The sequence below is a fragment of the Musca autumnalis genome, unplaced genomic scaffold, assembly GCF_047663935.1.
Source record: "Musca autumnalis isolate F117 unplaced genomic scaffold, ASM4766393v1 scaffold_4, whole genome shotgun sequence".
NCBI classification, from domain to species: Eukaryota; Metazoa; Arthropoda; class Insecta; order Diptera; family Muscidae; genus Musca; species Musca autumnalis.
The window spans coordinates 19,703,923-19,729,766 of record NW_027411977.1 but is presented as its reverse complement, the minus strand read 5'-3'; the positions used below and the strand labels follow the sequence as shown (position 1 = coordinate 19,729,766).

At 37.4% G+C, this 25,844-nt stretch overlaps 2 protein-coding genes across 2 annotated transcripts; one reads left to right on the top strand and one right to left on the bottom strand.

Annotated features, from left to right (window-relative positions):
• The first annotated feature begins 1,017 nt into the window (after positions 1-1,017).
• Positions 1,018-4,793, top strand: Uba3 (Ubiquitin-like activating enzyme 3). Its single transcript, XM_073981439.1, has 4 exons — positions 1,018-1,302; positions 1,369-1,956; positions 2,471-2,863; positions 4,536-4,793. The coding sequence occupies exons 1-4, from the start codon at positions 1,137-1,139 to the stop codon at positions 4,742-4,744; spliced, it is 1,356 nt and encodes a 451-aa protein (XP_073837540.1). The 5' UTR covers positions 1,018-1,136; the 3' UTR covers positions 4,745-4,793.
• Cep290 (Centrosomal protein 290kDa) lies at positions 4,449-25,279 on the bottom strand. Its single transcript, XM_073981438.1, has 16 exons — positions 24,703-25,279; positions 24,530-24,630; positions 23,513-23,686; positions 23,017-23,439; positions 22,371-22,957; positions 18,797-19,203; positions 17,573-18,736; positions 11,615-11,768; positions 11,307-11,547; positions 10,370-11,076; positions 10,177-10,315; positions 9,555-10,105; positions 6,812-6,944; positions 5,716-6,749; positions 5,387-5,582; positions 4,449-5,298 (listed from the first exon to the last, which is right to left on the bottom strand). The coding sequence occupies exons 1-16, from the start codon at positions 24,926-24,928 to the stop codon at positions 4,927-4,929; spliced, it is 6,609 nt and encodes a 2,202-aa protein (XP_073837539.1). The 5' UTR covers positions 24,929-25,279; the 3' UTR covers positions 4,449-4,926.
• Between the last annotated feature and the right edge of the window lie 565 nt (positions 25,280-25,844).

The window sequence follows — 25,844 nt, the reverse complement described above, 5'->3', positions numbered from 1 at the left end:
TCTGCCATCACCAAATAAACCACCCTCTCTTTCTTTATTATATCCTCATCTTTTAGTAATCCATTTATTATTACTTTCCAAAAAACATCCCCTTTTTCTTTATTCTTCTCTCTTTTCTCTTCTCGTGTCTTTTCAGGTAATTCTGAACCTCTTTTGTCCCGGTCCACACTAGCGTGAATTTCATTAAAAAATTTCATGAAATTAGGTGTTCTTAAATCGAATTCCCCACTACAGCAATTTTATGATTTTACTCTACTATGGACGTCGATCTAGAAACGCATAATTTCATATCAAAATTTCAATGAAATTACTGTAGTGTGGCCCGGGACTTTATGGATTATCACAATGGACCGAAATGTCTCCGAGTGGCGTAGTCAATATATATTGTCTTTTATATATATGTCTTTTACCACCCTTACCATTAAAAAAGTAAAGGAACAAAGCTATCGTGTGAAGTACCCCATGGTACAATAATACAGGTAGCATTATCATGCCAGCTGATGGTAACATAATGTGTCAATTGCATTGAATTGATGTCAAATTTTGACATTTTATGTAGCCAACAATTGCCGATGCGGCTACCTGTGTATTTGTACCATGAAGTACCCTTTACAGCATGGTACAAATATACAGGTAGCCCATGATGAAATAATAAGGTGGCGTAAAATGACCAGCTGATTGGTTTCAATCTGTCAAATTTTTTGTTATTGTGAATAAATTGTATGAAAACGTAAACAAACATGTTGACATATTGAAGAATTTTTGGCCAAAACAGAGTTGTATTTGTGCTACTTACGTGACCTGTTAAATAGATCTTGAGGTAGCCGCATCGGCAATTGTTGGTAACATAAGATGTCAACATTTGACATCAATTCAATGCAATTGACATATTATGTTACCATCAGCTGGTTTGATAATGCTACCTGTATTATTGTACCATGCTTTACAGTGTTAAAATATGAAAGCCATGGTAACACTGTGAACGCGCTGTTTTTTTAATTTCCTTTTGTTTCACTCATTCTAAACAATGAACTTGAAGAGGTTCGTTTTTCTAACTGTAAAGCCCTGAAGAGGCAATTTTTTCAATCTAGTGAACCCCTGAAATATATTGTGAATGAATTACCGGAATAGGAATAATGAGCTCTACCATGTCACCAGCATCGACAAGCTCCTTAAATAGCAAACGATGGCACAGCTTGCGTCATATCTTGGAAAGGGCTGGTCCTTTTTGCAAAGCTGATTTTACACCATCTCCAGATAATTTGGAATTTTTACAAAACACTTGCAAAATATTAGTCATTGGTAAGTCATCGCCTGCAAACTCAAATGTTTAAATACAGTAAATTTAATCTCTCCTTGCACTTCTAGGTGCTGGCGGTTTGGGCTGTGAACTTCTCAAAGATCTGGCACTGATGGGCTTCGGTGATATTCACGTCATTGATATGGACATTATTGAATTGTCCAATTTGAATCGTCAGTTTTTGTTCAGACGCAATGATATTGGCTTGTCCAAGGCTGAATGTGCTGCAAAATTCATAAATAAACGTATACCCACATGTCATGTGACGCCACATTGTGCCAAGATTCAAGATTTCGATGAATCCTTTTATCAACAATTTCACATTATTGTTTGTGGTTTAGATTCCATTGTGGCCAGAAGATGGATCAATGGAATGTTGATATCAATGCTACGTTACAATGAAGACGACGGTAGTGTTGATCCTTCCAGTATCATACCGATGATTGATGGTGGCACCGAGGGATTTAAGGGAAATGCTCGTGTCATATTGCCTGGTTTTACGGCATGCATCGAATGTACTTTGGACTTGTTCCCACCTCAAATCAATTATCCTTTGTGTACTATTGCCAATACACCACGCTTGCCGGAACATTGCATTGAATATGTGAAGATTATACAATGGGATAAGGAGAACCCATTTAACTGTGCCTTGGATGGTGAGATTCTTAATTTTCTTCCGTATATAAATAAAACAAAATAACACGAACTACGTACAGAGGTCCTTCTATACATTTTGACCAGAGAGTTCTTTATATACAGATCGGACTTATATAGAACTCCCTCTATATAAATTGACCTCTATAGCGTCGGTACTGTATAAAACGTTCTTCTATAGATCTATTTTTTTATTAATAAACCTCTAAAACATCCCCTTTACCAAATCGATGATCTATGGAGCTCCTTCATACATAATGACCTTTATAGATATCCTTCTGAAAAAATCGACCCTCTATAGAAGTTATTCTATAAAAATATACCTCTATAGAACTTCTTCTGCAAAAATCCTTAAAATAAATAAAAATCGACCTTCATATGACTCTTTTTTTAAATCGACCCCAATAGAGTTTCTCTTCTGCGATCTCTCTACACTTCCTCCTTTCCAAATCGGTTATCAGGTTTAATGGCATTTATGGGTTCTAGGATATGAGAACAATATCTTTTCTGTTTCAGGTGATGACCCACAACATATTGCATGGGTATATGAACGTGCCTTGGAGCGTGCTACACAATATAATATCAGCGGTGTTACTTATCGCTTGGTACAGGGTGTAATAAAACACATTATACCGGCTGTGGCTAGTACGAATGCTGTTATAGCAGCCGCTTGTGCAACTGAGGTCTTCAAATTGGCCACCAGTTGTTATGACAGTATGTCGAATTATATGAATTTCAATGATATTGATGGCATTTATACTTACACTTATGCTGCGGAAAAATCAGAAAATTGTTTGGCCTGTAGTAATATTCCCCAAGTGGTGAATATTGAAGATCCAAATACAACAACTTTGGAAGATTTGATTAAAATTTTGTGTGAAAATCCACGTTTCCAAATGAAACAACCGGGTAAGTTTTAGACATTGCGTATAACATAGAAATACGTGTTGCTGTTGTTGAAGTAGATTGGTTAATGTTCGATAAGGAGAAATAGGACAAGTTTATTGGGAGCAATCACAAAGGATATTTAAAAATTGTTTGGGAGCAACCGAAGAGGAAAAAAGGCTTGGATTTTTTAAAGAATTTTAGGAGCTTTAAAATATGACAATTGGCGTGGAGTGACAATAGACGTGGATTTTAAGAAAAATATAGGAACTATTAAAGATGACAATAGGCGTGGATGTTTTAAAAAATATTAGAATCTATTAAAGATGACAATAGGTGTGGATTTTGTTAAAAATATTAGAATCTATTAAAGATGACAATAGTCGTGGATTTTTTAAATAAATTTAGGAGCTTCAAAGACGACAATAGTCGTGAATTTTTTTAAGAATTTTAGCAGCTACAATGATGACAATAAGCGTGTATTTTTTTTTTTAAGAATTTTAGGAGCTATCAAGGTGACAATAAGCTTGGATTTTTAAAGAATTTTAGGAGCTATAAAGGATGACAATAAGCGTGGATTTTTAAAGAATTTTAGGAGCTATCAAGGATGACAATAAGCTTGGATTTTTAAAAGAATTTTAGGAGCTATAAAAAGTGACAATAGGTGTGGATTTTTAAAAGAATTTTGGGACCTATTAAAGATGACAATAGGCGTGAATTTTTAAAGAAGTTTAGGAGCTATTAAATGTTACAATAGGCATTTACAGTTTAAAGAATTTTAGGAGGTCTCAAAGATGACTAGGCGTGGGTTTTTTAAAGAATTTTAGAAGCTATCAAAGATGACAATTGGTGTGCATTTTTTAGTTAATTTTAGGAGCTATCAAAGATGGCAATATGCGTGGATTTTTAAAAGAATTTTAGGAGCTATCAAAGATGACAATAGGCGGGGATTTTTTAAAGAATTTTAGGAGCTATCAAAGATGACAATAGGCGGGGATTTTTTAAAGAATTTTAGGAGCTATCAAAGATGACAATAGGCGTGGATTTTTTAAAGAATTTTAGGAGCTATCAAAGATGACAATAGGCGTGGATTTTTTAAAGAATTTTAGGAGCTATCAAAGATGACAATAGGCGTGGATTTTTTAAAGAATTTTAGGAGCTATCAAAGATGACAATAGGCGTGGATTTTTTAAAGAATTTTAGGAGCTATCAAAGATGACAATAGGCGTGGATTTTTTAAAGAATTTTAGGAGCTATCAAAGATGACAATAGGCTAGGATTTTTTAAAGAATTTTGGGAGCTATCAAAGATGACAATAGGCGTGGATTTTTTAAAGAATTTTAGGAGCTATCAAAGATGACAATAGGCTAGGATTTTTTAAAGAATTTTGGGAGCTATCAAAGATGACAATAGGCGTGGATTTTTTAAAGAATTTTAGGAGCTATCAAAGATGACAATAGGGTTGGAATTTTTAAAGAATTGTTGGAGCTACCAATGATGACAATAGGCCTAGATTTTTTAAAGAATTTTAAGAGCTATCAAAGTTGGCAATAGCCATGGGGGATTTAAAGAATTTTAGGAGATATCAAAGATGACAAACATATAATCATTTATTGGGAATTTTGTTTGTTATTTTTTCTTTATTATTGTTTCCATTTTTACAAATACTTTCTTTATTCTCTTCTCATCCGTACAGGTATCACAACTATGGTTGATGGTAAAAACAAAACGCTTTACATGTCTACCGTTAAAAGTATCGAAGAACGCACTCGAGCAAATCTAACACAATCTTTGGGTGAACTGGGCCTTAAAGATGGTCAGCAGATAAATGTGGCCGATCAGACATCACCCAATACCATAGTTTTACAATTGAAATATAATGCCAATGAAGTAGAAATGAATTAAAGAAAACTAAATAAAAATGTGGATTAAATTATAATAAAATAACAAAAAATACATTTTATTTTTAAACGATAGCAATGAAATTTCTAAAAATAATAAATAAAACCAACATATGTAAATGTATAAACAAACAAAAAACGCCTCACTTGAAATGAAAATGCAAACACCTTTAAACCCCCCGTATATTATTCACTAATTTCGTCAATCACCGGTACATTTTGTAATTCCGAACATTTTCTCTTCCACATGGCCAATTGTTCCTTTAAAACTTTTTCCTTGGCTGCGGCACGTGTCAACAGAACTTTGGCCTTTTGCAATAGTTGTGTCTTCTTTATCAATTGTTCCTTGACATAACGTAACTCATCTTGTAACGATGATGCCACTACAGATGGTGACGATGATGGATGATTGTCTAATATTTTGTTTTTATTTTCACAATGTGGACACTTGCTGGCTTGTTGTTTCAATTCCATTTGTAGTGCTGCAATTTTATCCATTGATTCGCTGTACATTTGCTGCAGACGTGATGAATCGACAACAGGAGTATCAATGGAAGTCTAAAAAGAGTATGAGGAGACAGACAATGAATGAATGGGTAAGTCAATGAATAGTTTTTATTATTTTGTAGTATTTTGGTAAACTTACTCTTGATTCACATGATCTTCGGCCATCTTTTAGATATTTATTCTCTGCCCGTAATTTTTCCACAATATTTCTCAGCGAGATTATGGTATGCTCTGCCGATTGTCCAGATTGTATATTGACTTTGAGGCCACTGCATTTACAGAGCTCCCGGCGAGCTTCAGCTGAGGCTCTTTCTTCCTTGAGGGCAATAATATAGCTGTTAAAATTAGACAACGAAAATAATTCATATTTTGAGAGCAATTTGATTTTTTAGGTCTTTTGGCATGAAACTTTTGACCTTTTCCAAGGCTTAAAAACCAACTCTTTAAATATTTCCACCCGTTACTTACTCTTCCAAATGCTTTATTCTCTTTTGCAGACGTTCGGTGCCATCACCCTGTCTCATGAGATCATTATCCAATTGCAGTTGTAGATTCTTTGCTTCCAAACGAATATTTTGTGCCTCAATGGCAGATAGTTTTTCTTGGAGTTTTTCCATTTCTGTAGTCAAGGCGTTACTGCCTTTGCCTTCCAGTTCCAAAGCCAATATTTTACGCTGTTGCATTTCAATGCGAGCCTTAAGAGCTTGTATAATTTCTTCATGGCCATCCTGAACTGAAGCTGAGGTGGGAAAATGTGACTTTCCACATGGCTGTTGTATGGACGAACATCGCCCCGGAGAACTACATTCACTGCTGGCACCTGTATAAGTTTCAGGACTTTCTGAAGGTGTATATTTCGCACCTGCACCCACGTGGCCCGGCGAACCATGATGATGTAAATTGGGACATGAAGGTGTACGACAACATTTCATTGCATTTTGGACATTTTGCTGTGTGAACCTGCCAAGTTTGGCCTCTAATATTTGTTTATCTTTTTCCAAACGATTGATGGTGGTGCGTGCCGACTGCAATAGACTTCGTGTCTTTTCCAACATTACTTCGGTTTCTTCGAGTTTGGCTTTGAACTTTTCTGCACTCTGCTGCCAACGTTTTTGTTTCTCCCACAGTCCCACTTCATTGGCACTGCGTGCTCTTTTACTTTCAATGATGGCCTTCTGCCTTTGTATTTCCGCTCGAGCCTCCTCCAAATCAAGTTCCAATTGTTGTAGCCGTCTTTGAAGATTTTCATTTTTGACGCGGGCATTCAGTTCGGTTTTAATTGAAACCACGGGTCGCTTAATAAGTTGCTGCCTTAGTGATTGGTTTAATTCGCGTGCTTGTTTTTCTCGCTGAGCCAGATTGGCCAATTGTTTACGCATTGCCTCCACTTGCGTTTGATAGATTTTATTTGTGGCCTCTGTTCGTGTCAAATCACTGGCCAATTTGGCAATTTGATCAGCCGAATAGTTGGAGGATTCGTTGATGTAACGCTGTTGATCGTCCTGAAAGTAGAGGAGGAAAATAATGAACTCAGGTTTGAAAAACCAAAGTTGGAATCACTTACATGGAAGTTATTCAATGTGTCCATTAATTCATTGATGTGTCGATCTTTCTCCTCCAGAAGGGACCTTAATTGCTCCATTTCTGGGTTGTTAGTATTTGCTGCTGTTTTATCACGTTCATCTAAAAGACGTATTCTGAAAGGAAAAATGAATTTTTCTTATAGAACAAGTTGACGAAAGTGCAGTTGTCTTAGAGGAAGCTCACAGAGGTGAATTTTGTTATAGAAAAGTTCAGAGGTGAATTATCAGAACTGTTCAGTGTGGTGAATTTTTCTTATGGAACATTTCGCTGAGTTGAATTTTTCCTATAGTTCAGTTCACCAATCAGAATTTTCCAAATGCAAGTTTCATCGAGGTGAATTTTTCTTATACAACATTTCACCGCGGTGAATTTTTCCTACAGAACAATTTTTCTTACAGAAAATCAATGTTTACCGATGTCAATTTTTCTTATGGAAAAGTTCACTGAGGTGAATTTTTCTTATAGAAAAGTTCACTAAGGTGAATTTTTCTTATAGAAAAGTTCACTGAGGTGAATTTTTCTTATAGAAAAGTTCACTGAGGTGATTTTTTTCTTATAGAAAAGTTCACTGAGGTGAATTTTTTCTTATAGAAAAGTTCACTGAGTTGAATTTTTCTTATAGAAAAGTTCACTGATGTGAATTTTTCTTACAGAAAAGTTCACTGAGGTGAATTTTTCTTATAGAAAAGTTCACTGATGTGAATTTTTCTTATAGAAAAGTTCACTGAGGTGCATTTTTCTTATAGAAAAGTTCACTGAGGTGAATTTTTCTTATAGAAAAGTTCACTGAGGTGAATTTTTCTTATAGAAAAGTTCACTTAGGTGAATTTTTCTTATAGAAAAGTTCACTGAGGTGAATTTTTCTTATAGAAAAGTTCACTGAGGTGAATTTTTCTTATAGAAAAGTTCAGTGAGGTGAATCTTTCTTATAGAAAAGTTCACTGAGGTGAATTTTTCTTATAGAAAAGTTTACTGAGGTGAATTTTTCTTATGGAAAAGTTCACTGAGATGAATTTTTCTTATAGAAAAGTTCACTAAGGTGAATTTTTCTTATAGAAAAGTTCACTGAGGTGAATTTTTCTTATAGAAAATTTCCCTGAGTTGAATTTTTCTTATAGAAAAGTTCACTGAGGTGAATTTTTCATATAGAAAATTTCACGGAGGTGAATTTTTCATATGGAAAAGTTCACTGAGGTGAATTTTTCATATGGAAAAGTTCACCGAGTTGAATTTTTCATATAGAAAAGTTCACTGAGGTAAATTTTTCATATAGAAAAGATCACTAAGGTGAATTTTTCTTGTAGAAAAGTTCACTGAGGTGAATTTTTCTTATAGAAAAGTTCAGTGAGGTGAATCTTTCTTATAGAAAAGTTCACTGAGGTGAATTTTTCTTATAGAAAAGTTTACTGAGGTGAATTTTTCTTATGGAAAAGTTCACTGAGATGAATTTTTCTTATAGAAATGTTCACAGAGGTGAATTTTTCTTAATGAAAAGTTCACAGAGTTGGAATTTTCTTAATGAAAAGTTCACTGAGATGAATTTTTTATAGAAAAGATCATTGATGTGAATTTTTCTTATAGAGAAGTTTACTGAGGTGAATTTTTCTTATAGAAAAGTTCACTGAGATGAATTTTCTTATAGAAAAGATCACTGAGGTGAATTTTTTTTATAGAAAAGATCACTGAGGTGAATTTTTCTTATAGAAAAGATCACTGAGGTGAATTTTTCTTATAGAAAAGTTCACTGAGGTTAATATTTTATAGAAAAGTTCTCCGATGTTAAATTTTCTCATAGAAAAGTTCACTGAGGTGAATTTTTCTTATAGAAATGTTCACTGAGATGAATTTTTCTTATAGAAAAGTTCACTGAGGTGAATTTTTCTTATAGAAAAGTTCACTGAGGTGAATTTTTCTTATAGAAAAGTTCACTGAGGTGAATTTTTCTTATAGAAAAGTTCACTGAGGTGAATTTTTCTTATAGAAAAGTTCACTGAGGTGAATTTTTCTTATAGAAAAGTTCACTGAGTTGAAGTTTTCTTTTAGAATAGTTCACAGAGGTGAAGTTTTCTTATATAATAGTTCACAGAGGTGAATTTTTCTTATAGAAAAGTTCACTGACGTGAATTTTTCTTATATAATAGTTGACTGAGGCGAATTTTTCTTATAGAAAAATGCAATGAGATGAATTTTTCTCAGAGGTGAATTTCGCTGAGGTGAATTTTTCTCATAGAAAAGATCACTGAGGTGAATTTTTCTTATGGAAAAGATCATTGAAGTGAATTTTTCTTATAGAAAAGTTCACTGAGATGAATTTTTCTTATATAAAGTTCACTGAGATGAAATTTTCATATGTAACAGTTCACATAGGTGAAGTTTTGTCAAAAATGTGGTCAAGAAAAGTTCACTGAGGTGAATTTTTTTTATAGAGAAGTTCAATTAGTTGAATATTTCTCATAGATATGTAAGTTCACTGATGTGAACTTCTTATAGAACATCTCACCAATTCACCTGGGTGAATTGTTCGTATAGAACAGCTCACAGAGGTGAACTTATGTCATATAAAAGTTCACTGAGGTGAATTTTTCTTATTGAAAAGTTTGCGAGTTAGATTTTTCTTGTAGAATGTTTCGAGTTAAAGTTTTTCTTGTGGAACAGTTCACCGAGTTTGATCTTTCTTTGAATTTTTCTACAGAAATTGTTTTTCTGTGCATTGTAATACTCACTTCTCTTTCAGTATGATAATCTCATCTTCTTTGACTTTAAGTGCGCTCTCCCAATAACTGGCCTTCTCTTTAAGCTCTCTCAATTGCTTCGCATAGTTCTCTGGTATATCTTTGACACCTTCCAGTTCATGTTTTTCTGTTACATGTGCGGCGGCTTGACTAGCTGGTGACAATTTTACAGGCGAAGCTTGGGCCTGTGGACTTAAATTCTCTTCAAAGAGTTCTTCAATCTTTTCATCTGTCATTTCATGTAGACTATTGTCAACATTTTCTTCTGGTCCTGAAACTGATCTTGCCAAATCTAATTTCTCATGGGAATTGCGACGTACCGTCAAGGTTTCCAATTGGGTTTTTAATTCTAATATCTCAATATCTTTTGTTTTAATATTGAAATTTAAATTGGTTATGGTATTTTTTAGGCCATCAATTTCATTGTTTAGTTTGCTGGCGTTGAGATGGGCCTGTTCACGTTCGGTCTGCAGGATATCTTGATATTTACCTATGGATTTGTCCTTTTCACTTAATAAAGTGTGGAAGGATAATATGGTTTTCTAAAATAAAATGTAAAAGGGAGAATGTTTTGAAAGTTTATGTTTGGATTTGAAATTTGTTTTATATTTACCTCAATGACATCTGACTGTAGGCTAGTAGCAGGCATACTTTGTTCATTGGGCGGGGACGGTTGTGATTCCTGCGATGAAGCTTTTAAAGATTTAAGTTGGTTTTCCAAATCTTCAATTTGTTTTTGGGCATTGGAGAGGCTAAAAGCAAAACAATATTAAAGCATGTGTATTAAATTGAATTTTTAACCTTACCATTGTTCCGTGTTTTCTAATTTGATTAAGGCCTCCTTTAATTCAGTATGCTTGGGGTTTCCATTAATCTCCTTTGCCCTTGCTTCTTTTTCTGCATTAGTTTCATGAGTTTGCACTGTTTTCGATTCCAATGCCACTTCGAGTTCCTTGCAAGTTTGAATTTCCACTTCACAAGTTGTTTTCGATTCCTTACTCTCTGAAGGTAATCCACTTGCATTAATATTAACTTTTTCCGAGCTCTTTGAAGTCCTCTCCTCCGAAACAATACTTTCTCTTCTAACTTTCTCAACTTCAGTTTTCAATTCTTCAGTTTGTGTTCCCTGCTCTTTGTTGGCTTTCTTGCTAGGGGTTTGTATGGGCGATAGATTTTTGTCTACCATTTCAATAGAAACTCTTCGTGTTTTATTATTGGCTGAAAGTTTTCGTTCAGCTGGTACTGGTGGTGAAGTTATAACAGGATCTGTATTACAACCTATTTCTGCAGTTGGCAACTTTTCTTCTACAATTTTTCCATTAGTTGTGTTTTTTTCTTTATCTGTTTCAACATTATCCTTGCCAAATAATGCCTTGATGGTATGCCAATGTTCCGATTCTGTAGCCATACGTATTTTCATTTCATGCAGGTCCTTTTCCAAATCGTTACACTTCTTTTCCAATTGCTTTATTTGATCCTCATACAGTTTACATTGTGTTTCACTTTTAACAAGCTTAAATGAGAGAGAAATGGAAATAATAACAGAACATTGAGTCATATTAATGAGATCAGACAAATGTTAGTGGTGAATTGTCTCTAGAAATGTATCAAAATTTTATCAAGAGTGGCGTGTGTGTAAATTACCGAAAAAAAATATCGTGTACCAATTGCTCTAGGGATAAATATATAATGTTAAGTCTTCTTTCCTCACTTCTTGAGAAAATCCTATGTATTCTTCCTTACCTTTATTAATTGTTGATTTCCTTCCATTTGTTCGAGTTTTTCCTTTAGCAGATCACCAATTACTTCTTCCATTTGGCTGCGAATATCTTCCTCATTCGCCATTGACTTTTTGGGAGACGTGACGTGGAGGGAATTCCTTTGAAGAAATTTATTATATGAAAACACAAAGTTGGTAAGGAAGACAAGCGGGGTAAATTTGGCATATTTTTCACGGAGACAATTTAGAGATTTCTGTAGGAATCTGGAAAGAGAACATAGGAGAGTAACAAACATCGGAAGTAGTGGCGACACTTTTGTGAGACACTTACTTGATTTTAATGTTACTATTTTGGCGTTCAGTTTGGAAGTTTTGCGTCAACTCCTTGTTGATATTGTCGCGACTTATGAGATCCTGTTGCAAGGTTTCTGTTTGAAGTTTTAACGCATCACGTTCATATTTTAAACTGCTGATTTCGGTTTTAGCTGGAAATAAGGTAAATATGTTTACGAGAAAATGTAAGATGGAAAAGAGTTATTATCAAAATTATAATTTACAGTAGTTTTGACCTACATGTCTCTTCGTCGGAGGCATAGAATTCAGATAGAAGCAAGAAGAGATTTTTTCAGATAATCAGAGGAAACTTCATATTTCGTATCAATAGCCAAGTTGAAGGGCTTAAGTTAATCGGAGAATTTTGAAAATAAAGGAATACAAGGGGTTTTTGCCTTGTGTGAACTAGGGGAAGAGAATGGCGTTTTTTTTAAGAAAATCAGAGGAATTTTGATAGCGGGAAAAAGGTGTCATACGTTCATAGTGTATTTGTTTCTGGAGTGTGGTATTCCTATTAGAAAATGACTGGTTTAGTTTTAGTTTAGCTGAGGTGTATAACTTCAGTTCAACTATCGGATCTCTGCTCCGGAACAACCCGAGTATTACTTGACCAAGAACAACCAACTAAGCAAGCTGTACTACCCGAAATATAACCAGGCTTAGTTTTAGTTTAGCTGAGGTGTATAACTTCAGTTCAACTATCGGATCTCTGCTCCGGAACGACCCGAGTATTACTTGACCAAGGACAACCAACTCAGCAAGCTGTACTACCCGACAAATTGCCGTCTCTCATGCAGCACTATATCTGTGTATCCGGCACCCAGCACATCCATTTATTCTTAAGCAACAGACCAGGCCTGCAACTAGACCACAAAAATGGTTTTGTGGAGTGTGTAATGGAGAAATACGCAGAAACATGACGTCTGTTAAGCGGCTATCCCTAGTTGTGCAAACAAAAAAAAAAAAAAAAACTTCTGGAGGTAGGAAATTCCTAAGAATGATTATTATCAAGGCAGCAAAGCGGCTCGCCGACCAAAGCGATGAGATCAGAGTCAACAAAACTAGTGACCAGCGCAATCATAACATTGACGGATGAGCTAATTAATCCAACACGGTCGTGTTAAATGGATTAGTCACCTTAATAGTTGGGATATGGGGTCACAATCAGGGTCACATTGCTACAGCCAATGATAATTCCCTATTTTTAGTCTGCCAATAAGTCATCGCACACCTGCCTTAGCAGAACAGAGCCAAGCGAAGCACAGTTAGGAGAAGTAAGAAGCTTTATCGAGACCCCGATACACTCTCCTTCACAACTAGTGAAGTCGTAGCACCGCTACCGTCAAAGCGAAGTCCTCTGAAGCGCTTCAACATTAGAATCGAGATGACCAGATGGAAGAAATGGATGACACAATTGAAGTCGTAGCAGCTATCTCCAAAGGAAAATCCTCTGAAGTGCTTCAAAATTTTTCAACATTATCATCGAGGTGGCCAGATGGAATAAATGGATGATACAATTGAAGTCGTAGCAGCTATCGCCAAAGCAAAGTCCTCTAAAGAGCTTCAACATTAGCATCGAAATGGCGAAATGCAGAGATAGAGACATTTAGTGCTGTCATCAACAAAATCCACTGTGACTCTTTTCACGTGTTGGACCAAGGAGGTAAGAGAGTTATTAGATATACAAGTAGACGAAAGAGGGTGACGTAGGGGATGGAAGATACCAAGCAACGGTCCTGACCGGTTTTAACATGGCAAAGCCCAGGATTTGTCTTGGTCCCTCTTTCATCCCAAGTGGACACTGACCTCCCCGTGGTGTCACCTGGGGAACTGTCTTTAACACCCGTTAAAGGTAGTGAGCTAAAATGTACCGCGCGTTCACCCATAAGAACGTTAAAAACTTGGGTTTGGGCGTCTAGTTAGTAGCCCTCCCTTAGAAAAAACAACCTACTATGAAAAAACGAAAGAAAAGAAAAACAAACCCCTCTAAAGTTGACGAACCCCGCAAACGTTTTAAGGACCATGATCTGCGAATCTGCACCTGGAATGTCCGCACTCTTTGTAGAGAAGGTGCAGATTACGCATTGGCAGATGTACTTGAAAAGTACAAGGCCGGCATTACTGCCATACAGGAAATACGATGGTACGGGAAAGGCGTCACAACAACATCTAAAGGTGTCGCACTGTATTATAGCTGCCATGACACAAAGCATGAGTTTGGTTGCGGATTTGTAGTTGGTCGGAGGTTAAAACATCTGGTCTCCAGCTTCACTCCAGTGAACGAAAGACTCGCTGCAATTCGATTAAAAGCAAAATTCTTCAACATCAGCTTTATTTGCGCTCATGCTCCCACTGAAGACAAGGACGAACAGACCAAAGATATATTTTACGAGCGCTTAGAAGAAACTTATGACCGTTGGCCTTGCCCATGACATTAAAATTATACTAGGCGATTTTAACGCCCAAATTAGAAAGGAGAAAATCTTGGGCCCAACAGTCGGGAAATTCAGTTTCCACAGTGAAACATCTGACAATGCTTTGAGGCTGATAGACTTTGCAGCTGCAAGAAACATGGTAGTTAGCAGTACCAGATTTAAGCATCTCGATATTCATAAGGGCACCTGACTGTCGCCAGATCAAAGAACAAGTAATCAAATTGATCATGTTGTGATAGATGGAAGACATTCATCGAGCGTGTTGGATGTACGATAGTTCCGAGGCGCAAACATTGATTCGGACCACTACCTTGTTGCAGCAAAGGTACGTACCCGTCTAAACGTTGCAAATAAAGCACGGACAGACACAACGCGGAAGTTGGACATCAATAGGCTGCAAACACAACAGATAGCCACGGCATATTCCACTCAACTAGCCCAATTGCTTAACGCACGCACTCCTTGTCCCGATAACATAACACAATGGCAAAACATTGCCCACTCCATGCAAACAGCCACAAAATCAGTACTTGGATACCAGAGACCTCCACCAAGGAATCCATGGTATGACCAGGAGTGTCGTGTTGCTACCGAAGAGAAAAATGCGGCACATATGGCTACTTTACAATCAGTAGCAACGCGTAGCGCACGAGAGAGGTATCGGGAGAAAAGGAGAGAGGAGAAACGTCTTTTCCGCAGGAAAACGAGAGAGATGGAAAAGCGGAAGTGTGAACAAATCGAGATGTACATGAGACAGAATGAAGTCCGAAAATTCTACCAAAGAGTGAAACATCAAACTGATGGCTTTGGAACTGGCACATCCTCCTATAGAGACCAGCAAGGTAATCTGGAAACTGTTGGTATCCAATAGTATCGAAGTCGACGAAGATACCACAGATCCAATCCCAGAAGATGATATTGAATGTATACCACCCGGCCAAGATGAGGTAAAGACAGCAATAAACCGGCTGAAGAATAATAAGGCAGCAAGAGCTGATGGCCTACCAGCCGAGCTGTTTAAAACCGGAGGCGACACGCTGATAAGGTGTATGCATCAGCTAGTTAGCTCCATCTGACAGGGAGAACGCGTACCCGACGATTGGAACCTAAGCATCCTGTGTCCCGTCCATAAGAAAGGAGATAAGATTTTATGCTCCAACTATAGGGGCATAAGTCTTCTCCCTATCGCCTACAAGATAGTGTCAGGGATATTGTGCGAACGACATAAGCCTATGGTCAACGAGATAATTGGGCCATACCAATGTGGGTTCAGACCTGGCAAGTCCACATTGAGCAGATACTTACCCTGCGGCAAATCCTGGAGAAGACCCAAGAGATGCAGATCGACACCTACCACCTTTTTGTCGATTATAAAGCAGCCTTCGACAGCCCGCTACGTTCAAAGGTATTCCAAGCAATGTCTGAATTTGGTATCCCCGCAAAGCTCATTCGGCTTTGTAAAATGACTCTAACTGACACAAGATCTTCAGGCAAGGAGACAGCCTGTGATCTTTTCAACATCCTGCTAGAAAAGGTTATACCAGAGGCAAACGTCAAAAGAAGTGGCACAATCTACACCAATAGCCACATGTTACTTGCTTATGCTGATGATATAGACATCATGGGACGATAAGTAAAAGAAGTAACCGATACCTTTATGAAAGTCGAAGGAGAATCTGCTAAAGTGGGTCTGGCGGTAAACGGCGAGAAGACCAAGCTGATGGTGTCGACGTGCAATGCGTCCATTGAGATCGGACCAACTGTTGAAGTTGCTTCCTATAATTTTGAGGTAGTAAAACACTTCGTATACATCGGAACCGCCGTAAACACAACAAACGACATCAGTTGTGAAATAAAAAGAAGAATTACATTGGCCAACAGATGCTACTTCGGCTTAAGTAAGCACTTTAAAAACAAAGCCACAACTCTTCGAACAAAAATAACGCTTTACAAAACACTGATACTACCCGTGCTGATGTATGGTTCCGAAGCCTGGGTACTTGCGCAAGCATATAAGGCAGTGCTTGGCGTGTTTGAGAGAAAAATTTATCGAAAGATCTACGGACCAATCTGCGTTGACGGTGAATATCGACGTCGTATGAGCCACGAGCTGTATCTGCTATACAACGACATCAATATAGTTAAACGTATCGAGATGCAGCGATTGCGTTGGCTAGGCCATATAAGAATGAGCGATGATGAACCCGCTAAAAAGGCGTATAAATTCGAGCCACATGGCGGTGCACGCAGAATTGGCAGGCCAACGAATAGATGGCGCAAACATGTGGATGAAGAGATGACAAGGCGCGGTATTCCAAAAAGCGAAGCACTAAACAGAGAGAATTGGAGATCTTTTCTTAGTTCGGTCTATGGAACAAATGCTCTGTAATGGGACAGCTAAGTAAGTAGACGGAAGAACAGTAGCTATTGTTGAACACACCAAAATTCTGGGTTTTGTGTTTGATAACCTCCTTACCTTCTCCAAACAACCCGCTCAGATCGCGACCAAGGACAAAGATCTCAAGGCCCTCGCTGGTTCCACTTGGGGAAAAGAGAAAGAACCAACACACATTTGAGAGAATCGGTATCGGATATGTTCAAATGACTGATGTCCACCTACAATCTCTCAACCATTATACCCTAAGTCAAAATCCACCTCCTAGACACTCCCGACGAGATTTCCGACGCTACTTCCCAGACGTTCAGCATGTCGTGCAACAGCGTGCACCCGAAACCTCAACCGATGAAAGACTCCACCCGAGGGAACCAAGGACTATCTTGGCCCAATTTTGTTCAGGATGGTGCTCAATCCTTCCATCCATCATTTTCTCCATCCTAATCATTTGGGTGCCACCGTGGTGCAATGGTATGGGTTCGATTCCCCGGCCAGGCAACATCAACATTTTCAACGGTGGCAAAATACCCTTGAGTTATGTTGGCGACATTTCCTGAGTATTTCAGCCATGTAAAACTTCTCTACAAGTGGTGTCCTTAGGACACGCCGTTCGGACTCGGCGATAAACAGTAGGTGCCATATCATTGAGCTAATATGAATCGGGGTGCACTCATTGATATGAGTCCCGTCGGGGATGTTTGGGGAACAATTAGTATAATCATTCACATACAATTTCAGCGGATAAGCCACAAAATACAGACATATTGTCTACATTGGCCTCAATAAGATAAAGAGGCGTCCAAAGAGGAGCACCAATGAAGACAAGAAAAGTGAATTATTTAAAGATTTTTGGCAGTATCCATAACAGACAAACGTATCCAAACCGGACAATAAACGTGGATTTTTCAAAGGTTTCTAAGAGCATTATTAAAAATTTCTGTTTTAAGACTTCTAGGAGCATCCAATGGGGACAATAAATGTAGACTGTCCAACAATTTTTAGGGGCATCCAAAGATGAAAGTCGTCATGGAATTTTTAAAGATCTTTTGTTCGTCAACGCTCATCAGCGTTTGTCAAATATATTTGGATGAATTCTCCATTATATGGTTTCCATTTCCAAACTTACCCGCATCTAAATCCCTTTGAATTTTAGCCATTAGAAATTTCTCTTCCGTAGTACTTTGTAAATCCGCCACCAGATGTCTCAAATTAATGTGATTATCAGTGATATCATTGAGTAGCCTTTGTTGGGAACTTATTTGATCTTGGGCAATTTCCAAAAGAGATTCCAATTGTGAATTTTTCTTTTGCAGTTCCAAACGTTGTGTCTCAAATTCCTTTAACAATTTTTGCTGTCCTTCATATTCTTGTTGTGTAACAAAGCTAAGTTGCAAATCGTCCTGGATAATGCCATAGTCCATACACATATCAGGTATTTTAAGATCATTGCCATATTTTCCCACCAAAACTTCTTTGATTAGCTGGGCCAATTGCAATTGACATTGTTGCAGCGACTTTTGCAGCTCATTGTAATCATCGCGATTGTAAATGTAATTTGTTTTGTAATATTCCAAATCTTGTTCGAGCTTTTCAATTGTTCCATTTGCCGCGGCAATTTCCGTTTTGTAGTTTGCCTCCTTTTCGATTAGTTGAAGTTCAAGATTTTTTAAAATGTTTAGATTTTTATCAAAATCCCACCGCATATAGGAGTAACTTTGGGTTTCCTTTGTCAGCTGCTTTTCTAAGTTGACAATTTTCTCGGTAAGTTGGCCACAGCTTTGCATGACCTCCACTTCACTGGCATTCATGTGCAATTGTAGTTCTTCGTAATATTTTTTATAAATTTTCATTTCTTCCAATTGCAATTCCTGTTGCCTCTGTTCCTCCGTGGTAAGTGCTTCCTGTGGTGTTTGTATATTGGGTATATTTATGCTCTTAGTGGGTGTTGTGGGTCTTGTGGAACTATCCAAGTAGTGTGGCAATTGCAAAGGTGGTGATGATGGTTCTTGCAGGGATTTTATTTCACCTTCCTCACGCAAACTTTCCAAGGATGGCAAATCTTCCGAAATGGCAGGTTCGTCTTTAGGAATCTCCAATTGTTGTTCTCCTGACTGTTGAGCTTGTTGTATGTGTTGCGTTAAACGTTCCTCTAAAGCCTTTTCTCTCTCCTTAAGTAATCTAACCTCATCGCGTAGATGTTTGGGAGAATTTGTGGGAGAGTTTGTCAATTTTAGGGCCCTTATCAAACGTTCAAGCAACAAATCACTGATGGTAATATTGTCGGAACAATCTGTAATGAAAATAAAAATGTTGAATTAACAAACTCGCTTCTCTCGTGTACTTAACTCACCATCGTATTCTCTTAGCTTTTCCAGGATCTCCAACATGCCTTGTCTTAATATTTCATTTTCTTCCAAAGCTTCTTGATATTTTATTTCCGATTCTCTCGAGGTTTGATCTTGTAATTCTATACGCATATTGCCATTACATTGACTACATACGGTGACCATCAAGGAGGCATCAGCTGAATTAGATGAATCCTCCACTTCTCCAATTTCTCTGGTCAGATGACGATTGGTTGAACTATTTTTGCGCTTTGGTGTTATTTTAGGGGAATCTAATTGGATTTTCGAAATTTCTTCTTCTTCTCGCTTTTGGAGACTTTTCTGGTCTGTAGTGGTATGGGTGGGATTTTCCGAAATAGCTCGAGCTTCAGGGCTTATATTCAATTTGCGTTGCAGCTCAAGTAGCTCCTTCCTAAAATATGACATTTTAAAGGATTTTTTTAAAGATTTTTAGCAACAATCAAAGATCACAATAAGCGTGGATTTTTTAATGATTTGTGGGGCCAATCAAAGACCACAATAAGCGTGGATTTTTTAATGATTTGTGGGGCCAATCAAATACCACAATAAGCGTGGATTTTTTAATGATTTGTGGGGCCAATCAAAGACCACAATAAGGGTGGATTTTTTAATGATTTGTGGGGCCAATCAAAGACCACAATAAGTGTGGATTTTTTAATGATTTGTGGGGCCAATCAAAGACCACAATAAGCGTGGATTTTTTAATGATTTGTGTGGCCAATCAAAGACCACAATAAGCGTGGATTTTTTAATGATTTGTGGGGCCAATCAAAGATCACAATAAGCGTGGATTTTTTAATGATTTTTGGCCAATCAAAGACCACTATAAGCGTGGATATTTTAATGATTTGTGGGGCCAATCAAAGACCACAATAAGCGTGGATTTTTTAATGATTTGTGGGGCCAATCAAAGACCACAATAAGCGTGGATTGTTTAATGATTTGTGGGGCCAATCAAAGACCACCATAAGCGTGGATTTTTTAATGATTTGTGGGGCCAATCAAAGGCCACAATAAGCGTGGATTTTTTAAAGATCTGTGGGGCCAACCAAAGACCACAATAAGCGTGGATTTTTAATGATTTGTGGGGCCAATCAAAGACCACAATAAGCGTGGATTTTTTAAAGATCTGTGGGGCCAACCAAAGACCCCAATAAGCGTGGATTTTTAATGATTTGTGGGGCCAATCAAAGACCACAATAAGCGTGGATTTTTTAATGATTTGTGGGGCCAATCAAAGACCACAATAAGCGTATATTTTTTAATGATTTGTGGGGCCAATCAAAGACCATAATAAGCGTGGATTTTTTAATGATTTGTGGGGCCAATCAAAGACCACAATAAGCGTGGATTTTTTAATGATTTGTGGGGCCAATCAAAGACCACAATAAGCGTGGATTTTTTAATGATTTGTGGGGCCAATCAAAGACCACAATAAGCGTGGATTTTTTAATGATTTGTGGGGCCAATCAAAGACCACAATAAGCGTGGATTTTTTAATGATTTGTGGGGCCAATCAAAGACCACAATAAGCGTGGATTTTTTAATGATTTGTGTTGCCAATCAAAGACCACAATAAGCGTGGATTTTTTAATGATTTGTGGGGCCAATCAAAGACCACAATAAGCGTGGATTTTTTAATGATTTGTGGGGCCAATCAAAGACCGCAATAAGCGTGGATTTTTTAATGATTTGTGGGGCCAATCAAAGACCACAATAAGCGTGGATTTTTTAATGATTTGTGGGGCCAATCAAAGACCACAATAAGCGTGGATTTTTTAATGATTTGTGGGGCCAATCAAAGACCACAATAAGCGTGGATTTTTTAATGATTTGTGGGGCCAATCAAAGACCACAATAAGCGTGGATTTTTTAATGATTTGTGGGGCCAATCAAAGACCACAATAAGCGTGGATTTTTTAATGATTTGTGGGGCCAATCAAAGACCACAATAAGCGTGGATTTTTTAATGATTTGTGGGGCCAATCAAAGACCACAATAAGCGTGGATTTTTTAATGATTTGTGGGGCCAATCAAAGACCACAATAAGCGTGGATTTTTTAATGATTTGTGGGGCCAATCAAAGACCACAATAAGCGTGGATTTTTTAATGATTTGTGGGGCCAATCAAAGACCACAATAAGCGTGGATTTTTTAATGATTTGTGGGGCCAATCAAAGACCACAATAAGCGTGGATTTTTTAATGATTTGTGGGGCCAATCAAAGACCACAATAAGCGTGGATTTTTTAATGATTTGTGGGGCCAATTTGTGGGACCAATTTTTTAATGATTTGTGGGGCCAATCAAAGACCACAATAAGCGTGGATTTTTTAATGATTTGTGGGGCCAATCAAAGACCACAATAAGCGTGGATTTTTTAATGATTTGTGGGGCCAATCAAAGACCACAATAAGCGTGGATTTTTTAAAGATTTGTGGGGCCAATCAAAGACCATAATAAGTGTGGATTTTTTAATGATTTGTGGGGCCAATCAAAGACCACAATAAGCGTGGATTTTTTAATGATTTGTGGGGCCAATCAAAGACCACAATAAGCGTGGATTTTTTAATGATTTGTGGGGCCAATCAAAGACCACAATAAGCGTGGATTTTTTAATGATTTGTGGGGCCAATCAAAGACCACAATAAGCGTGGATTTTTTAATGATTTGTGGGGCCAATCAAAGACCACAATAAGCGTGGATTTTTTAATGATTTGTGGGGCCAATCAAAGACCACAATAAGCGTGGATTTTTTAATGATTTGTGGGGCCAATTTGTGGGACCAATTTTTTAATGATTTGTGGGGCCAATCAAAGTCCACAATAAGCGTGGATTTTTTAATGATTTGTGGGGCCAATTTGTGGGACCAATTTTTTAATGATTTGTTGGGCCAATCAAAGACCACAATAAGCGTGGATGTTTTAATGGGGCCAACCCCACAAAAAGCGTGGAGTTTTTAATAATTTGTGGGGTCAACCAAAGACCACAATAAGCGTGGAGTTTTTAATGATTTGTGGGGCCAACCAAAGACCAAAATAAGCGTGGAGTTTTTAATGATTTGTGGGGCCAACCAAAGCCCACCATAAGCATGAATTTTTAATGATTTGTGGGGCCAACCAAAGACCACCACAAGCGTGAATTTTTAATGATTTGTGGGGCCAACCAAAGACCACCACAAGCGTGAATTTTTAATGATTTGTAGGGCCAAGCAAAGCCCGCCATAAGCATGCATTTTTTAATGATTTGTAGGGCCAAGCAAAGCCCGCCATAAGCATGCATTTTTTTAATGATTTTTACAAGCAACCAATGACAATAAGCGCGGTTTTTTTACAGATTTTTAAAAGCAACGAAATTTCGCAATAGGTGCATTTTTATTTAAATGATTTTAGGGGCCAAACCAAAGACCACAACAAGCACGGATTTTTTTAAAGATTTTTACAAGCAACCTAAGAAGTCTTCTATCTATAGAAGACCCTTAGGAGGTCTTTGAACTATAGAAGCCCTTTAAGTGATTTAGGTGGGTTATAGGAGGGTTTTTTTCGGAGTATCCACTCACCTTAAATCACATTTTTCCATTTTCAATTGCAAACGCATTTCTTCCGATGCTCTCAATTTCAGTGTTAGCTTTTCAATCATTTTCTCTTTGTTACGCTCCTTTGCTGTCATATTCTTTGTTGTTATTACCACATCTTCGGGGATATTTAAACGTTTCCTCAACAACGTATTCTCTTGGGCTATTTCATGTAACGAATTCAACTCCATAACTAAAGCACGAATTTGTTTATCACGTGATTGTAACTTTGTCTCCAAAGATGAACATTTCCTTAAAGCCGTTAACAGACCATCTTCACCTTTTTGATAGGCAGTCAAGGCATTTGAAGCCTCTAAAGCTTGTTTAGCTTTTAAGCAACATTCTTCTTCGGCTCGTTCTAACATTTCGGTGAGTTCTCGCACCTTATCGTTACTTGTTTTCAAAGCCATTTCAATGGTTTTACAGCATGAGCGAGGGTTGTGGGGATTACGTTCATGTTCACGTTCGGCGGTGATTTTATTCATTAACTTGGTGGAGGCAATCATTTCTTCGGCCATTGTTTTGATTTTCAGCTCCAGCTGTTCAATAAGTTTGTCACGACATTCAAGGGACTGTGAGGGGGAGTGGATATGAGAGGAGTCATTTAATCAGGAATGTTATTCCTACTTACATGCAATAACCGGGTTTTCTCTTCCTCATCATTAGTTGTCTCACTTTCTTTGGTGGTTTCACTGCTACTCTTGGCACTTTCCATGTCTTCCGAGCGTTCACTGCGTTCCTTTAACTTCCTCAGTTGTTTATCTTTTTCATCAATGATTTTCTTCCATGCCAGGGCCTTTTTCTCCAGCTTATCAACAAATTCCTTAACTTCTGCCTCACTTTTATCGCGCTCCTCTTCCAGATAGTTTATTTGCCCTTCCAAACGTTTGATTTCAATATTCAACTCTTCAATATTTTCTTTGTGTGCAGAGTTTTCACTTTGTAGCAGCGTTATATCGGCCTTGAGCTTCATCATTGATTCCTTGCTGTGTTGAAAATCTTTCTCCAATGTCAAAATCGTTTTCGATTGTTCGATATTTTGATTTTGAAGGGACTGTAAAATTTTTGGAATGAAAATTAATTTGAATTTCATTTTTTGGGATTTTGAAACTGATCGAGAAACTTACCTCGATTTCCCTTAGTAGCCGTTTAATGTGTTTATTTTTGGTATTGATATTACGCAGTAATGTTTCTTGTTTATCCAGTTCAGATAGTGGATCTGAGGAATCTTTGTCACTACCTTCAGCATTGGCAGTGGCCTCTTGCAGTCTCTTTTGCATGGCAAACATTTCTTCGGTTAGCTGAAATACAAAAAAAGCAATCATTTAAATTTTCAAGTAGATGGTCTTCTATCTGTAGAATATCTTCAGTTTTTTGGAGACCTATAGGAGATATTTTATCTAAAGAATAACTTTCGAAGGTTTTATATCTACAGGCCTTTAGGTGGATTTTTTATAGAACACTTTTAGGAGATCTTTCATCTATAGAAGACATTTAGAAGGCCTTCTATCTTCTAAAGGAGTCATTAAGGAGGTCTGTTATCTATAAAAGGCCTTTAGTCTTCCTTCTACAGACGATCCTTAAGAGGTCTTCCTTAAGGAGGAGACCTCCAGGAGGTATTTTATGTATAGGGGGCCATTGGAATGTCTTCATCAATGGAAGACCTTTAGGACGTCCTTTAAATAGTCTTCCTTCTACAGACTATCCTTAGGAGGTCTTCCATCTTTAGGAGACCTTAAGGAGGTATTTTACGTATAAGAGGCCATTGGAATGTCTTCATCAATGGAAGACCTTTAGGGGTCCTCAATATGTAGAACATCATACGGAGGTCCTCTATCTATAAAATATCTTTCGGACGCGTTTTGTCTACAGAAGACCTTTCGGAGGTCTTTTATCTATAAAATACCATTAACAATTCTTCAATCTGTAGCATACTTTCAGGAGGTCTTCCATTTGTAGTGTACATTTAGGAGTTCTTTATACCTTTATGTGATCTTCCATCTATAGAAGACCTTTAGAAGGTCTCCTATCTATGGAACACCTTTAGGTGGTTTTATGTCTACAGAATACCTTTAACAGATCTTCTATCTATAGAAGGCCTATCGCGATCTGGTACATATGGACAATTTAGGTGATCTTCTTACCTCTTTAATTTTCTTTTTGTATTCCAAACGTTCATCCTCCAAATTGTTAATCATGCCTTTCAGTTTCTCATTTTCATCCACCAAACGGTCATTGTGCGATTCTAAAATTTTATACGAAAAAAATATAATTAACCTCACACCCTCCACCTTCTTAAAAAAAACATTTTACTTACCCAAACTTCCTTGGTCCTTTTCATCCAATTCCGACTCAAGTTCTCGAACTTGTTCGCCCTTGTATTGCAGGATGGCCAATGATAGATCCAGAGTTTTGCGTAATGATTTCTTGGGCAAATCATCAACGACCCTGGCCAGTTGTAAAATGGTTTCATAGACTTCATCCTTTTGTTGGGCGGATAATTCTTTGAATTTCCTTACCGATACCACTTCGGGAAGGTCCATTTTGATGCTTGTCAAATATGTTTACAAAGATTTCCCTATTTTTTCAATAATAATTATTTTTTTTCTTAAAATAAACATTTTCTCCCCCGAAAATGTTCTTCTTTTCCTAGGGCTGTGATTCAATCAAATGACGTTTGTCCGAAAAAAGGAAATTAACTGACGGCTCTATCCTTAGGGTTACCTTGGTAACCGATCTATCATTTCGTTCCTCTATTCCTTCTTACCACCTCTTGGAAAAAGTGAAACTCGACTTGTTTAGGTGTAAACATTGCCCTTATGTTTTGTTGACCCGGCTAAAATAGTGCACGCTGGTTTTTGGGGGTTGTTTTGTTTTCTGTGTTTCCTTTTTCCAATTTGTTTGTTTTTAATGTTATCCACGTGCGTCATTTGGAAAGGGAGGTTTTTGGTTTTGTTTTACTTCTGTTTCGTATTTGTTTTTGTTGGAATTTTGTTTTGATTTCGATATTCCTCACAGATATAGAAAAGGACATTGACCTCGAAATTGAAAGTGAAATGAAGTTAATCAATGAGAAGGTAAGCAAAGATGAGGATATCCATTATAAGTCTATATCAACATTAGACAGTTTTCCTTGCGGCAATTGTAAGTTTAATGGGGAGACAGGAGAGCCATATGATAACCCCTTGCCTCTCAACACCCTCTCTCACAGTTAAAGTGACAATTGCCGCAAGGAAAATTGCCTAATGTAGATATAGACCATGACACAATTACAATTGGACAAATTTGAACACAGGGGAATCGTGGGGAATGAATGGCGATTTATGAAGTTATTTCTCGAAAGTAAAATGTACCATGGCAGAACAAATATAAGGTAAAGTAAATACTACAACTAATACAACTCAACAACAACCACATAGAAATTTGTTTTTGTTTGTAATGTTAGTGTCAAAGATATAT

Coding starts and splice junctions, on each gene's coding strand:
- Uba3 (XM_073981439.1), top strand. CDS start 1,137: ATGAGCTCTACCATGTCACCAGCATCGACAAGCTCCTTAAATAGCAAA. Junction 1,303..1,368: donor TTGCAAAATATTAGTCATTG/GTAAGTCATCGC, acceptor TTGCACTTCTAG/GTGCTGGCGGTTTGGGCTGT. Junction 2,864..4,535: donor TTTCCAAATGAAACAACCGG/GTAAGTTTTAGA, acceptor TCATCCGTACAG/GTATCACAACTATGGTTGAT.
- Cep290 (XM_073981438.1), bottom strand. CDS start 24,928: ATGGACCTTCCCGAAGTGGTATCGGTAAGGAAATTCAAAGAATTATCC. Junction 11,548..11,614: donor AATAGTAACATTAAAATCAA/GTAAGTGTCTCA, acceptor TTCTCTTTCCAG/ATTCCTACAGAAATCTCTAA. Junction 5,583..5,715: donor AGAATAAAGCATTTGGAAGA/GTAAGTAACGGG, acceptor TAATTTTAACAG/CTATATTATTGCCCTCAAGG.